The sequence below is a fragment of the Notolabrus celidotus genome, chromosome 2 (assembly GCF_009762535.1).
Source record: "Notolabrus celidotus isolate fNotCel1 chromosome 2, fNotCel1.pri, whole genome shotgun sequence".
Classification (NCBI taxonomy): domain Eukaryota; kingdom Metazoa; phylum Chordata; class Actinopteri; order Labriformes; family Labridae; genus Notolabrus; species Notolabrus celidotus.
The window spans coordinates 22,134,011-22,148,123 of NC_048273.1; the positions used below are offsets into that span (position 1 = coordinate 22,134,011).

At 40.2% G+C, this 14,113-nt stretch overlaps 2 protein-coding genes across 2 annotated transcripts; one reads left to right on the top strand and one right to left on the bottom strand.

Annotated features, from left to right (window-relative positions):
* Positions 1-1,466: 1,466 nt before the first annotated feature.
* LOC117831342 (T-cell acute lymphocytic leukemia protein 1 homolog) lies at positions 1,467-3,126 on the top strand. Its single transcript, XM_034710006.1, has 3 exons — positions 1,467-1,715; positions 1,866-1,936; positions 2,135-3,126. The coding sequence occupies exons 1-3, from the start codon at positions 1,675-1,677 to the stop codon at positions 2,479-2,481; spliced, it is 459 nt and encodes a 152-aa protein (XP_034565897.1). The 5' UTR covers positions 1,467-1,674; the 3' UTR covers positions 2,482-3,126.
* Positions 3,127-4,673: 1,547 nt separating this feature from the next.
* fam174c (family with sequence similarity 174 member C) lies at positions 4,674-11,479 on the bottom strand. The gene is made up of 3 exons (XM_034711395.1): positions 11,051-11,479; positions 8,355-8,477; positions 4,674-6,929 (listed from the first exon to the last, which is right to left on the bottom strand). Exons 1-3 carry the CDS (start codon positions 11,326-11,328, stop codon positions 6,926-6,928), a joined length of 405 nt encoding a protein of 134 aa, XP_034567286.1. The 5' UTR covers positions 11,329-11,479; the 3' UTR covers positions 4,674-6,925.
* Between the last annotated feature and the right edge of the window lie 2,634 nt (positions 11,480-14,113).

The window sequence follows — 14,113 nt, forward strand, 5'->3', positions numbered from 1 at the left end:
TCAGCACAGGTAAAAAGGTGTTAAAGTTAGAGTCCTGTAAAGTTAAAGAAGAGAACTTTAGCCGAGAGAAAAAAGATCCAGAGTGGAGAAGGGTGGAGGAGAGGCCGGGTCTATATTTGCTTCACCTGTTCGTTAAACAAGGAGAGTCCAACACCTGCCGAGTGAGGAGCAGGAAGCAAGCCGCAGCAGAAGGAGAGATTTTACATGTTTGAAGTTAAAAAGTGTGCTGATAACTGTGAACGGTCCAAAATAAACATTTTAATTTTTTTGTAAATGTTGTGAAAATAATTAATTGGTCATTTTTATTTATTTTATATATTTAATCTGTATTTAACCACAAGAAACTTGTGTGTCAGGGATGAGACTGGCAGATAAAAATAAAAGAAGATTTGGAGTAAATGATCGCTGTGTTTGGGAGCACTGTTTGTCAGTAAGGAGCAGTTTGTCTTTCAACCAGCAGGGGGCGACAGAGGTCTTGTTTTAATGTATGACTTTTCTTTGGTCCCCTTCAGTGGATTTATGTCTCAATTAACTTTTTATAATACTCTGACTTTTCATCTGTTTATTGTGCTATGACCATAGACTGTATGGCCATGACACACACACACACACACACACACACACACACACACACACACACACACACACACACACACACACACACACACACACACACACACACACACACACACAGAGCTGATGTTTAAAGATCTTTGATTTCTCTTCAAATATCAATTGATCAATGAATTTCATAACGGTATATTGTAATCTTTGTACAGAAAGCTGCTGAAGACACATTTTTATAGAATACAGAGGGACTGTAAGAGTGTAAAAAATATTTGTTGCTGTTTTACAAATAAATCCTTAAATGTGTGTGAGATAAAATAATAAAATGAAAGGTGCAGACTGAAGGCGTGTGAGTTATTATTCTACAGTACATCACCTGATTACATTTAATACATAACATTGATAACAATATTAATATTAATAATTACTCTGCTGTTTGAGATGGAAATATTTAAACTCCATATTTATTCATTTTATGCTAGATTGGTTGTTTTTAGTTTTTAAAGCTTAAATTTGTATTTATTTCATCTCTCTGTTTTTAAAAGGCAGGTTTTATTGTCATCTCTTTATTATTGGCATGAAAGTTAAAACAATATTGCCAGAGCATTAACGAAATCACATCAAACAATATATACAATCACAAATAAATCAACAAGAGTTTACAACAATTACTATCAAAGCTTATTCTCTCTCTCTCTCTCTCTCTCTCTCTCTCTCTCTCTCTCTCTCTCTCTCTCTCTCTCTCTCTCTCTCTCTCCTGTTGTTTCATTGTTTCCTCTCCTCATAGTTTCCTTCGACTCGTGAAATGTTCTTGTCTGAGGAATCATGGAGCTCCGGGTCGTGACGGGGGAGGTTCTGACGCCGGAAAACACGACTCCTGCAGCGGGGGGCGGGGCGGGGGGGAGGCTGGCCCTGGACCCTGTAGGTCCCTGGGGTGCTGCTTCCTGGGACCCCCGATCTGTCTCCTCTAATGGGACTGGCATCGTAAATGCGGTGTCCATGGATACGAGGCGTCACGACACGCTAAGTGAGAGGCTCGCGGGCAGGTATAAAAGACGAGGCAGAGACGGACCCTGAACAGAACACAGGAGATCCCACTGAAGAGACATGCTGCACGAGGCCGCGCAACACCTGAACACCTTCATCAGGTGAGAGAAATAATCCCTTTAAAGATCCATTTAAACCTGCTCGTGTCAGAACAGGTTGAAAGTCACTTATCGACCTTAACTCATACGCAAATATTCAGAGATAAATCTGCTCATACACTGACTGACCTGTGTGTGTGTTTTTGTGTGCAGTGATCCAGATCCATGCCTGATGATGGTGATGAAACAAAGATCTTCACCATATGAGATGAAGCACAGTGAAGGTGAGAAGAGAGAAACAGTCTGAAGATCAAAGAAAGAACTCATTGATCAAGTTTTAAAGCTGGTTTCCTTAGAATAGACACTTTAAAGTTCTGTCCCTGCTGTAGTTTCTTCATGTTGTGCAGAGTCGTCTGTAAACATCACATGCAGGTGTTTTCAGACTCCAGCTGACTCCCCTCCTTTCTCTCCTACCCTGTCAGGTTCTCGTCCCCGGGTGTCCACCAACAGCCGTGAGCGTTGGAGGCAGCAGAACGTTAACGGAGCGTTCACCGAGCTGCGGCGCCTCATCCCCACGCACCCACCTGACAGGAAGCTCAGCAAGAACGAGATCCTGCGCCTGGCCCTTAGATACATCAACTTCCTGGATGGGGTGCTGACAGAGCAGGAGCTCAGCGGGTCTCCCAGGAGCCAGGCAGGGTGTGTGGAGTTGGAGGACGGGCTGCGAGGGGTGCTGTCACCAAACTCCAGCTGTGAGAGTTCAGCTGACGGAGACTCTGACTGTGGAGGACCTCTGCAGCACCTCCACCTGAGTGCCAGGTACACCTGAGTGCCAGGTACACCTGAGGAGACTGACTGGATCCAGTATCCAGGCCTGGCGATTGTGATCTGAAACAGCGGTTTGGTCCTTTAAAAACACATGTTGATGTTTTGGACCGAGGTCAAAGGTCATGTGATATTCACATTTATCAGTTTATTTTAAAAAGTCATCACGTGTTTGATGGAGTGTTTAATATTATTCCAATATGTGTGCTTTTTTTTCTGTCACTGAAGAAGAAAGAGTTTTATTTTCTGTCATAGAAGACATGGTGTGTGTTTTCACATTAAAGGATTCTTATGGCGTGATTTTTCCATGTTAAGGAGGAAGATATTTGGTTTGATTTATCTCTCTGAAATAATAGATTGGTGTTTTATTATCTGTGAGGGAAGAAGAGAAAGGTTGATTTGAATTTCCTGTCAAAGAGGATGATGTGAAGTTTTATTTTCTCTCATAGAGGAAGAAGTCAGTGTAGAAGAGGAAATGTGTGTGTGCTTAGTATCTGCGCTCTCAGCAGAAGGATCAGTAACCAGATTCAGTTTTTTGTAATTCAAAGAAACTTCTGGTGTTTTTATTTGTTGAACTTCATCCTGATGTTTGTGTTGAAGTTGTGTTCATGTTTGTATCGAAATAAAAAATAAAAATGTAAGAAACATACTCTAACGGTGCAGAGATTTATTTACATAAAACATCTTCACAGCTGTTTTTAAATCTGCTCCTCTGAATCGATGTTTTCATTTTTCTTCTCTTTATTTCATCGATAAGTGCTTTTATTCAAAGACGCTGACAGAGTCCATTGGGAGAGTCCTCAGGGGGATTTTTCTCACAGTTCAGTCTGTCAGGATCACTGAAATAACTCATGAACACTGATATGAGGTTTATGAGGTCAAAGGGGGCGTGGCTTGTCACTGTAACAAGCCAATGATAAGTGGGTGTGGAGCTGATGACTGATAAATGTCTCAACCAATCAGACACCCTGAGACATAGGACAACAACAGCAACAGGTCCCAGAGGAGAGAGAGGGGCGTGTTTCAATTAGTGAGAGAGAGAGAGAGAGAGAGCGAGAGAGAGAGAGAGAGTGTGTGTGTGTGTGTGTGAGATGATGCTAAAGCTTCAGTTCTCACCTCTGTCTGCTGTTTTATCTGATCTGAAACACACACACACACACACACACACACACACACACACACACACACACACACACACACACACACACACACACACACACACACACACACACACACACACACAGACAGACAGACAGACAGACAGACAGACAGACAGACAACATCTTGGTCTGATTCCTGCCTCCTGAGATCTGACTGTTTAACCTTTACTAAACAGAGACCAGACATCAGGTCCTGGTCTGATCAGAACTGATGTAGATCACCACCGATCCACAGGGTCCACATGAACTATGTGGTCTCACAGCTGCTCATTTATAACTGTGTCAGATACCTGAGACACCTGAGTGCTTCCTCCTATGATAAAAACTAAGGAGCATTTCAGCATTTCGGAGACCGAGACAGTGAGGCCTTGGAGACAACCTGGTTACCATGGGGATGAACACACAACCCATAATTTTCCTGACAATCCTGGTTCTGGTTTCCTCAGTGATCTTTGTGTGTGTGGGTTTCAGATCAGATAAAACAGCAGACAGAGGTGGGAACTGAAGATGTAGCGTCATCTCACACACATACACACTCTCTCTCTCTCTAATTGAAACACGCCCCTCTCTCTCCTCTGGGACCTGTTGCCGTTGTTGTCCTCTCTCTTGGGGCGTCTGATTGGCTGAGATGTTTATCAGTCATTGGCTCCACGCCCACTCATCATCGGCTTGTTACAGTGACAGGCCACGCCCCTCTCTGACCTCAGAACCCTCCTATCAGTGTTCATTAGTGATATCAGAGATCCATAAAGACGAAACTGTGGGAAAAATCCCCCTGAGGACTCTCACAGTGGAATATGTCAGCATCAGAGATCAGTCCATAAACAAAAACACTGATCAATCAAATAAAGAGAAGACACATAAAACTTCAGCGTTTTTTCACAGGGTTTTTGTGTGAACCTAAATCGTGTATTTGCTGTTTCTCGTGTTCTTTATTTCGTATAGTTTCTGATCTGACCTGAAGGAGCGTGTTTTTGATGTAACCTTAAACCCTGAGGTGTTCCCCTCCTCCATCCACAGAGACAGACGTCATGAGTATATTGGATGTTTTTATTGAGAAGTTTTTTCGTGTAAAGAGAAGAACTCAAAGTTTCATAGACGAAGGTGATAAACACTCTGTTCCTCTAACCAACAGCAGCAGAGGAAATGTGGATTCATGTTCATAGTAGTAAAATATGAAACAGGCTGAAACATGTTTGAGGAAACAGAATCAATCAAAAACATTTCAAACATTTCAATCTGATGCAAAGAGAAATTAAAAGTCTGTTCGTCCGTGAACATCAGGAGCGCAACTTTGGCCTGTCACTTTGTCACACTCAATTCTTCTTACTGTCGGGGTGATCTCAGGTTTTATAGTTAAGATCTTTGTACAAAACTCTCTGTGAAAATACAAGAAGATGACCGCATCAAAAAAAGGATCACTCCATGTGACAAAGAGAAGCTAGGTCCACATTAAAGAGCACTTCTGTCCTTTTAAACCTGGGTCCTGTTTTTACAGATTTGGGATATTTGATGACGAACAGGTAGGAAAACTCCGAGTGATGTCTTCATCCTGAAGCAGGTAAGCAGGCTTTAATGTCTGCAGCATAATCCTTGATGAATCAAAGTGTGTCCACTAAAAGTTCTGAACCTCATAGAGCTCAGGAACTGCTGCTCGACCTCTGCCTCTAGTTTTACTTGTTGTGTGTTCAGTTTGGGACCAACACTGTAACCATAGACTGTATATTAAAATGAAGCTGTAAGTGTTTATAGACTGTGAAGTCAAAACATTCAGAGCTCCCCCTGCTGATCTCTGCAGTTTAGGTCACAAGCCCCGCCTCCTCCATGTTAACAGATGGGTCAAACTAGGAAATCTGAAGGTGGCCTAGCAGTCTAAGCGCCCCACGTATAGAGGCTTCAGTCCTCGTCGCAGAGGTTGCTGGTTTGACTCCCGACAGGTTGACGATTTGCTGCATGTCTTCCCCCACTCTCTACTCCCCACATTTCCTGTCTCTCTTCAGCTGTCCTGTCAATGAAGGCAAAAGAGCCCAAAAACTTAACATAATAAATGTTTGTCAAACATGGTTTCCGTCATTATAGCCAGTTCTTATAATGCAGATTTGTGTCAGTGTTCATTGTAGTTTGTTATGAATTAGTTATTTCATGCTATAAAAAGAGGGGATGTAACATCATGATTAACACCTATGTTGACCAATGAGGCTCCTGCAGTGCTGTGTGAACTGGATTATCAGAGTAGTGGAGGAACGGTAAGAGGAAAGGTAACAAGCACTAACACAAGAGCCGTTTAACTTTCCATAACTGTGAGTGTCTGCTTCAAACCCACACAAGAATCTGTTCTGCTGTGGATCAGACCCACCTGAGGGAGCAAGAAGGTGAATGTGGGTTTGTTAGAGGAAGGGGTGGGACATTAAGACTGTGGTTTCATCAGCATAAAATGTCATCGCCCATTGAGGCGTTCTTCTGGCTTCACATCTCAAATAGGGTGTTTTATACAGTCAATGAAAGTACAAACTAACTAACAGAGGCGTCAGTTCACGAGCAGAGACTGAGTGTTCTCCAAGGTAAAAGGAACGATTCTATTGACGGAGTTTGCTGTTTAATCCAAAATTTGTAAAAGCAGGACCAAAGTTTGAACCCTTGAAGTCCCCTTAAAGCTCCTGGGTGTGAGGCCTGGACTCAGTGCTCATGTGATAAACTATAATGAACAAGATAACTGAGACCATGTCTCTAAACAAAGTATAAAGTTTTTCAGAAATACTGCAGGCTGATGTGAACTGTAGGTTTCTTTTTAACACCGTGTTAGAGCTTAACACTCAGAGCCTCACAGGACCTCAGGACCTAAAAGAGACTCCAGCAGGCTGGGTAATGAGCAGTGTGGAGGGTCAGAGTCCTGATCAGACCCTCTGATCTGTGCTGCAGGTTTATCAGCTGCTTTAGAGTCAGTTTACAGTAGTTCAAGCACGCAGTTGGAGCAGAAGAGCTCAGAATGAAGAGAAGACATGAAGAAGAAGTCTCTGAAATAATAATAACAATAATAATAATAATAACAATAATAATAATAAATGATCCACAGAGCTGTCACGTCTGCTCCTTTCTTCCAAATCCACCTTAAAAATATAATGATTATCCTGCTCGGGCTCCTCGAGCAGCTTTGGCATTTTTCTTCAATAACTGTTTGGTCCATGTCTCTCCTCAGCAGTGATTGGTCCATCCTCTCTCTCAGATCCACAATCAATATCAGCTGATCTCCCCATCTGATCCGCCAGGAGGAGACCACACAGACGCCCCTCATCTGAGCACACAAACAGATAAAAGTGATCAGATCAATCAGCTGATCGATGCGCTCATCAGTTCAAGCAGTAGAGCAGAGTTCAACACAGAGCCAGCGCCTTCAGCTACGTCAGCAGAAGGCTCAACAGGGTCACAGCAGGGACAAAAAACAGAACCACAGAATAATGATAAAAAGAGTGATACCTTTTTATAAAGAAGATTATCAAACATGTTTCACAATAATATTTACTTGTTGATTTATTTCTGTACATATTTTATTTTAAATATATTTTTCTGTATTGTTTAAGTTCTTTTTTTTCTTTTAGATGAAATATTGTCAAATATGATTTAATACTTTTGAGATATTGCTCTTTATTGTCTATTCCTGAATGTCCAAACTGTGTCTGAGCTGGTTGTCCTGCTTTTAATTGTAGCACCTTTTAAAAAATAACAAAACTTACGGAAGAAGATTAGGGCCACTGAAAAAAAATAAATTAAGGTCCAATATATTATTTTTATGTTTTTGATCTGAGAAAAAAGTCTGAATTCTAAGATTAAAGCCAGAATTCTGACTTTTTTTCTTAAAAACTTAAAACGTATTTATGTGTTTAACTTAAGTACATCAACTTTTCAACAAGTATCGAAATCTTGACATTTTTACAACAATTAATAGGTAATAAAAAATATATAAAAATAAAAAAAAGTATATTGTAAAATTTAAAAATATATATATAAATATTTATGTATTTATGTCCCTCCTTTGACTCCGTAGATCCAAACTGAATCCATATAATTGCAAAAATTTTAATTATTTGTATAACAATAATCATCACTTTTATTATTGTTGTTGATTTATTATATGAAATCAAAGTATAAAGAAAACAACCTCACTGATGATCTCAGTTTCAGAGTCAGATAGAAACTCCTCACTGTGACTTTAAAGTGTAAAGAGGAAGTACAAAGTTCCGATTGAGCCATTGTGTTTCCATTTAAAGTAAGCTAAATGTTAGCATCTCCGGTTAGCGGAATCACCTGACAGTCTGAGGACACAGAAGGTAATAAATCTCTGTGAATGTCACAATGAATCTAAAAACATGTTTCAGAGTACGGACTCATGAAACGTGAAGGAGTGAAGTTTCTTTAATGAGCTCACAGTTTAAAATAATTTGCTCCTCAATATTTTACAAATAAAACAGATTATGGGTTTAATTAACATGTTGATTTTTCTGTTGACCCTCAGGCTGGGATCACTTTCTGAATTATGGCTCAGTGTTTGGAGATTTCTCTCTCCCTTGTGAGAGGCTGAGTGAAATTCAGTTTGTGGTGCTGCTACACTTTAAAACCACATCTACACACCATATTCAGACGGATGCAAAATGAAGCCTGTCTCTGGAATAAACAGCAGTATCACAGTTACATGTAGTTTTCTGTGTTGTTGACCTCTGACCTGCGGAGGCTGCGAGCTTCATACAGCGTGTCGTCTTCCTCGCTCTCCATCCCATCCATCTCAACAGAGTCGTCTTGGTTTGACAGCAGGCCGTACTTTTTCCTCTGGGCTGGCCTCTTCAGCCTGAAAAAAAAAAGTTTGGAGGATCAGAAACGAGATGAACTCGAGGAGGGAGCCAGATGTTTTTTGAAAACCCCCTGAATCAGGTTTTACAGTCTCTGTACAGCTGCTGACAGGAGGTGAAGGGTTAAATAGTGAGAGTTATGAATGGGGTTTGGTTTGATGGAGGTTCAAAAGAGGGACACAACAGAGAGTAAGGCTGTGTGACGTGTTTTATTCATACAATAATTGATAAACTTCTCTTTGATTACACTTTGAAACCCTTGATTACAATAAAAACGTGTTGGGCTGAAGTCAGACAAAAACAAAATATATAATCGGATTAGCTGAAGCAGAACTCAAGAGAAAATCCAGCAGCTTGAGAAAAACACATGACTCACATTTTACGCAGTGTGTACTAATGCTGATATGAGAGAAAGCATTAAATGACTGAATTTTAAATGGAATTCAGTGTGACATCTGTTTTCATGCAGGGACAGGCTGCAAAGGTAATATACATCAGCTGTTATAAGTCCACATCTTTGATGAAGAGAGAATCATGCAAAAGTTAGGTCGTAAAGTAAAGCACATACAGGAATCAGTCTCTAATAGGTGGATAAGATAGTCCTTCACTCGTCCAACAACGGGAAAATTCAAGAAATTTGATGATGAGAGTCATGCAGAATTTGAGAGTATCTCCCAAACCTTCACAAAAGGTGCATTTACGACATTCTGCAGCCTACACCTCAGCTAATGAGACAGGCAGTGTTAAACTGACAGATATATGAATGGGGTTTGGTGTTATGTCAGTAAATCCGTTTACATGTGATCACTATCAAATATCCCTTTGCATTCTTCTGCATTTTTATTCCTCAAAATCAAACCACTGTCCTGTCAGTCTCCTTAATGAAGAGGGCGGTACACCAAAGTACTCTTAACTAGATCTTGTGATTTATTACTTATAGCAGGGGTTCCGAAACCGTTCAGCCTGCGACCCCCAAAATATAGGTGCTAGAGACTTGCAACCCCACTGTCCCTCAAAGTTATCAAACGTGGCTTTATTCAGCTGGTCTGCAGAAAATTAGCCTACCTATATGAGCGTGTGGCTGTGTTTCCGGTGCTGTTATGAATTAACCTACTGCTACTGATGCTTTTGATAATTAACTGTTCACTAACCCTAAACTTAGGAGTCATCTGACTAAAAGAAAGGCAGAAAACTCATTACATTTTCTATTTTCAAGGTTTTATTTCAAGCGTAGCTATTATTTCTGTCGATATTTTTTACTATAATGGGAAAAATGTACAGTTTTTACATAACTAAAAAGAAAAACATTCTGGAAGACATCTTCACGACCCCACATTTGTGTCTAGCGACCCCCAAGGGGGTCCCGACCCACACTTGGGTAACACCAACACCACTGACACTTTTATAGGATCACCTTTCTTTAGTTGAACACTTAACTAACCAGTGGTGGACAAAGTACACGTCTTCATCACTTAAGTCAAAGTATAGATACTTCAGGTCAAATATTACTCCAATACAAGTGAAAGTTGCTCTGTCAGATTATTACTTGTGTTAAAAAACTGGAGTACTTGCTTTTAAAAATACTTAATTATCAAAGTACTTCTTAAAAAATCCAAACTTTGTATTTTCACAAATCATGATGGCAGTAAAGAATACATAGGAGTGCATTCGGTTCCATTATGTTTATTTAGAAACAATTACTTGAAATCTCTAAAAACTATACCATGGAATAAAAACAGAAACTAAGTTACTCCAAGCACAGACAACTTAGTTTGAAATGTTCATCTGGAATGAAACAAACGTTACGTAGCTCAACACACTTTCTCAGGTTGGACAGTGAATTTTTGTTTGCTTGGGCAGAGTGGGAAACAGGGAGAACATTTCAAACGATACGTATCATTCTTCATTTCAAAAACCTCTAACACAGGCTGAAGATATGACCATGGGTGCTCAGGTGGAGAATTATAGCCATCATTACCACCTCTATATGAACTGCCTGATCTGAGTGAAATCTGCTCTGTGTTTGCTCCACGTTACACACTGGAGACACACGATATACAGGTACGACTAAACCACTGAGACAAACAGAACAACACAAACACATTTTACTGTCTGAGGGATCAGATTTCAGAAAAAAGAAGGAAATTCATTAGCTGACTTCAAAGTAAAAGTAGTGAGTAACGAGAGCATTGATAGAAATGTAGTGGAGTAAAACTAACAAGTATTCCCAATTAATAATACTCAAGTAAAGTACAGATACTCAAAAAATGTACTTAAGTACAGTACTCAAGTAAATTAACTTTCTTACTGTGCCTAAAAAACCTGACACTACCCAAAACCACCCTACAACCTGCTGTTTCTCTGAGTGAGCACAGGCATCACACCAAACCTCATTCACAAAACAGTGATTTAACTTTCCTCCTCTGTCAGCAGCTTTCTTTTGGAAATAAGAAAACCTCCCGTGGAGAAGTTACCGGGACGACACTGTCTGTGTCTTGTCGATGTGTCCTGTCTTATCATCAGTGACTCACTACACCTCTTCACAGGTGAGTGGAGTCTGGTGTGAACTCACCGCACGGCTCGGATGAGGAAGTAGAGGACTCCGATCATGGTGATGCCGATCAGGACGTACAGGGCCCGCTGGATCATGGAGCTGTCCACGTTGAGGTTGTTGAACATTCCTCTGGTGCTCTGAGTCGAGTTCACCCCGCTGGAGTTCGTCACCGCGGGTCTGGGCACCGCGGGGGCGGCGGCGGGAGATCCGGGTGCATCCTCCGCCAGAGTCACCAGCAGCCAGCAGACCGGGACCAGAACCGCTGAGAGTACTCCGCGAAGAGTCATCTTAAACATCCACGGACACTTACACGGACTTACAGAGGAGGGCACAGAGCCGGGAGAGCAGCGGTCTTTAGGTCCACGTCGTGTTAGCTGAACTCTGCTGCTCTGTTGACATAAAGTGAGACTAAACTAGGAAGTTCAGAACCACCTACTGATGACGTCAGACAAAGGAAGCGTCACATCCCCCCTCAGCTTGACTCGCAGGAGTCAGGTACAACCAATCAGGGACCTGTAACACCTCCAAGACTAGACAGAGGGATTACTTAACAGCTACAAGAAGTTAGTTCACTGTTAGGATCATGGCTGCATTTTGATACTAGAAACATTGTTTCTTATATGAAGATGTTTGTGAAATTAATACTTTAATATTCTAATAATTATAGGGTAAGCTTTAGACAGTGGTGGACAGTAACAAAGTAATTTTACTTTATTGTACTTAAGTATACTTTTTGAGTATCTGTACTTTACTTGAGTATTATTTTTTGGGGATACTTATTACTCTTACTCCACTACATTTTTATCAATGCTCTAGTTACTCACTACTTTTGCTTTGAAGTCAGCTCATGAATTTCCTTCTCTTTTAGGAAATCTGAGCCCTCAGACAGTAAAATGTGTTTGTGTAGTTCTGTTGTCTCAGTGGTTTAGTCATACCTGTATATCCTGCGTCTCCAGTGTTGAACGTGGAGCAAACACAGAGCAAATTTCACTCAGATCAGGCAGTTCATTTAGAGGTGGTAATGATGGCTATAATTCGCCACCTGAGCACCCATGTCCATATCTTTAGCCATTGTTAGAGGTTTTTGAAATGAAGAATGATACGTATCGTTTGAAATGTTCTCCCTGTTTTCCACTCTGCCCAAACAAACAAAAATTCACTGTCCAACCTGAGATTTCAAGTAATGGTTTCTAGATAAACATGATGTAACCGAATGCACTCCCATGTATTCTTGACTGCATTTATGTTTAATGACAATACAAAGTTTTTAGAAATTTTAAAAATTACTTTGAATACTTAAATATTTTTAAAAGCAAGTACTTCAGTACTTTAACTCAAGTAATAATTTGACTGAACAACTTTCACTTGTATTGGAGTAATATTTGACCAGGAGGATCTATACTTAGACTTAAGTAATGAAGCTATGTACTTTGTCAACCGCTGGCTTTATAGGCCATAATGTGTTGGTTTACATGGTTGAAGATCAATAATTAATCAGTTTTAAGTGAGAAATGTGATTTATGATTTATAAAACATGACTATTGATCCATAGCAAGAAACATGACCTGTTAGAGCAGAACAGAGAAACTAGAGGCCAGACAATATAGAAATACATATTTAATTTATACAAATACATTAAGATGTATATACTGATAAATCTGTCACATGTCAGAGGGGTCCTGTCCAGTGCAACGTGACTTATAAGACACTCAGAGGCTCAGTTAATTAATGATCACACCATACAGTCAAAGTCATGTGACTCCAGTCCTCACCAAAGGTCAAAGTTCATCAACTTGTCAGCCCCTTACTGTTGTTTAAAGCAGACTACACACCTCTGTTTAGTAACTGCAGATAAACATCACAGAGCTGCGGTCTGTGGCTTGAACTGAGGAATAAGTGTTCATGCTGCCATCATACTGAAGCTATCACACATTAAAGTTAGAAACTTCCACACACAGGCTGAGTTGTTATCAGCTTAATGAAGTGTTTTTTCTCCACAAATCAAATATTTACGTTTAGCCTGATAAAAGCAGAATGTAGATCTGTGAGGTCACAGCTGGCTCCAGGTGGGAACACCTGGTCGGATTCACAGGTTTGTTTCTGCTTCTGGTTTCTCTGTCAGCTGTGATCCAGCAGCGGCTTGAATGAACACTGAGCATGCTCAAATTTATACTGATGACATCACTGAGAGTTCATGTTCATGCTCACCTGTCCAGACAGAGCTCTCACACAGGTCACAGTTTATTCTTTTTAAACATGAACTCTAAATGTTATAGTAACAGACACTCACTTAATGTTACTTGTCAGTTTACTGTCAGCAGAGCTTTTGTCCACAAGGGGGCGCTGCCGTGCCTCCTTCTGTATGTTGCAGGAGGAGTCCCTGCAGGTATTTTACCCATGATGATTCAGTTACGGGGATTTATGTTGTTTCTCAAAGATTGTTTCTAAGTGTCTGTGTATTTTTACTTTCTGTTTAAATATTCTCAAAGTGACAGAAAATATTGCTTATTTTTCTATATTTGAGCAGTAAATTTCACATAATCCAACATATTTATAGTAGGCCTATTAATACAGGTCTTATGATACTAAAATATATTTAAATAATAATTAATAATAGTTAAACGTTTAAACTATTTAACTTACGGTCACCTCTGATATTAAGTCTTTCAAATGCTAATTGAAATGTTTTTATTTGTTTGTTTTTATATAGGCCTAGTGTAATGCACTGATTCGCTGCAGAGTTTGTAGCTTTAACTGATTTGATGTCCCTGTTGGAGCCTTTACAGAAAACATAAGGAAACATAAAGGACTCAGTAAGGTCTGATCACCTTTATAAGATCATATTTAGCTGACATGTCTTTAAGTATTACTCATAGCCTATATGTTTCAGTCTGCTGGGCCTCAGCTCCTGCTCTGACTCTATACTGAAGCTCATGCTCCTCTGTGTTTTCTGGTGTGAAATCTGTGTTTACTCTGAATCTGTGTGATCATCTGCAGCCTGTTTGAAGTCACTGTCATAAAGAATTAATTTGATGTATAATAGGCTGAAATGACGCTAAAACGGGCAGGGTCACGTGCCTA

Coding starts and splice junctions, on each gene's coding strand:
- fam174c (XM_034711395.1), bottom strand. CDS start 11,328: ATGTTTAAGATGACTCTTCGCGGAGTACTCTCAGCGGTTCTGGTCCCG. Junction 8,478..11,050: donor TTCCTCATCCGAGCCGTGCG/GTGAGTTCACAC, acceptor TTTTTTTTTCAG/GCTGAAGAGGCCAGCCCAGA.
- LOC117831342 (XM_034710006.1), top strand. CDS start 1,675: ATGCTGCACGAGGCCGCGCAACACCTGAACACCTTCATCAG. Junction 1,716..1,865: donor CACCTGAACACCTTCATCAG/GTGAGAGAAATA, acceptor TTTTGTGTGCAG/TGATCCAGATCCATGCCTGA. Junction 1,937..2,134: donor TGAGATGAAGCACAGTGAAG/GTGAGAAGAGAG, acceptor CTACCCTGTCAG/GTTCTCGTCCCCGGGTGTCC.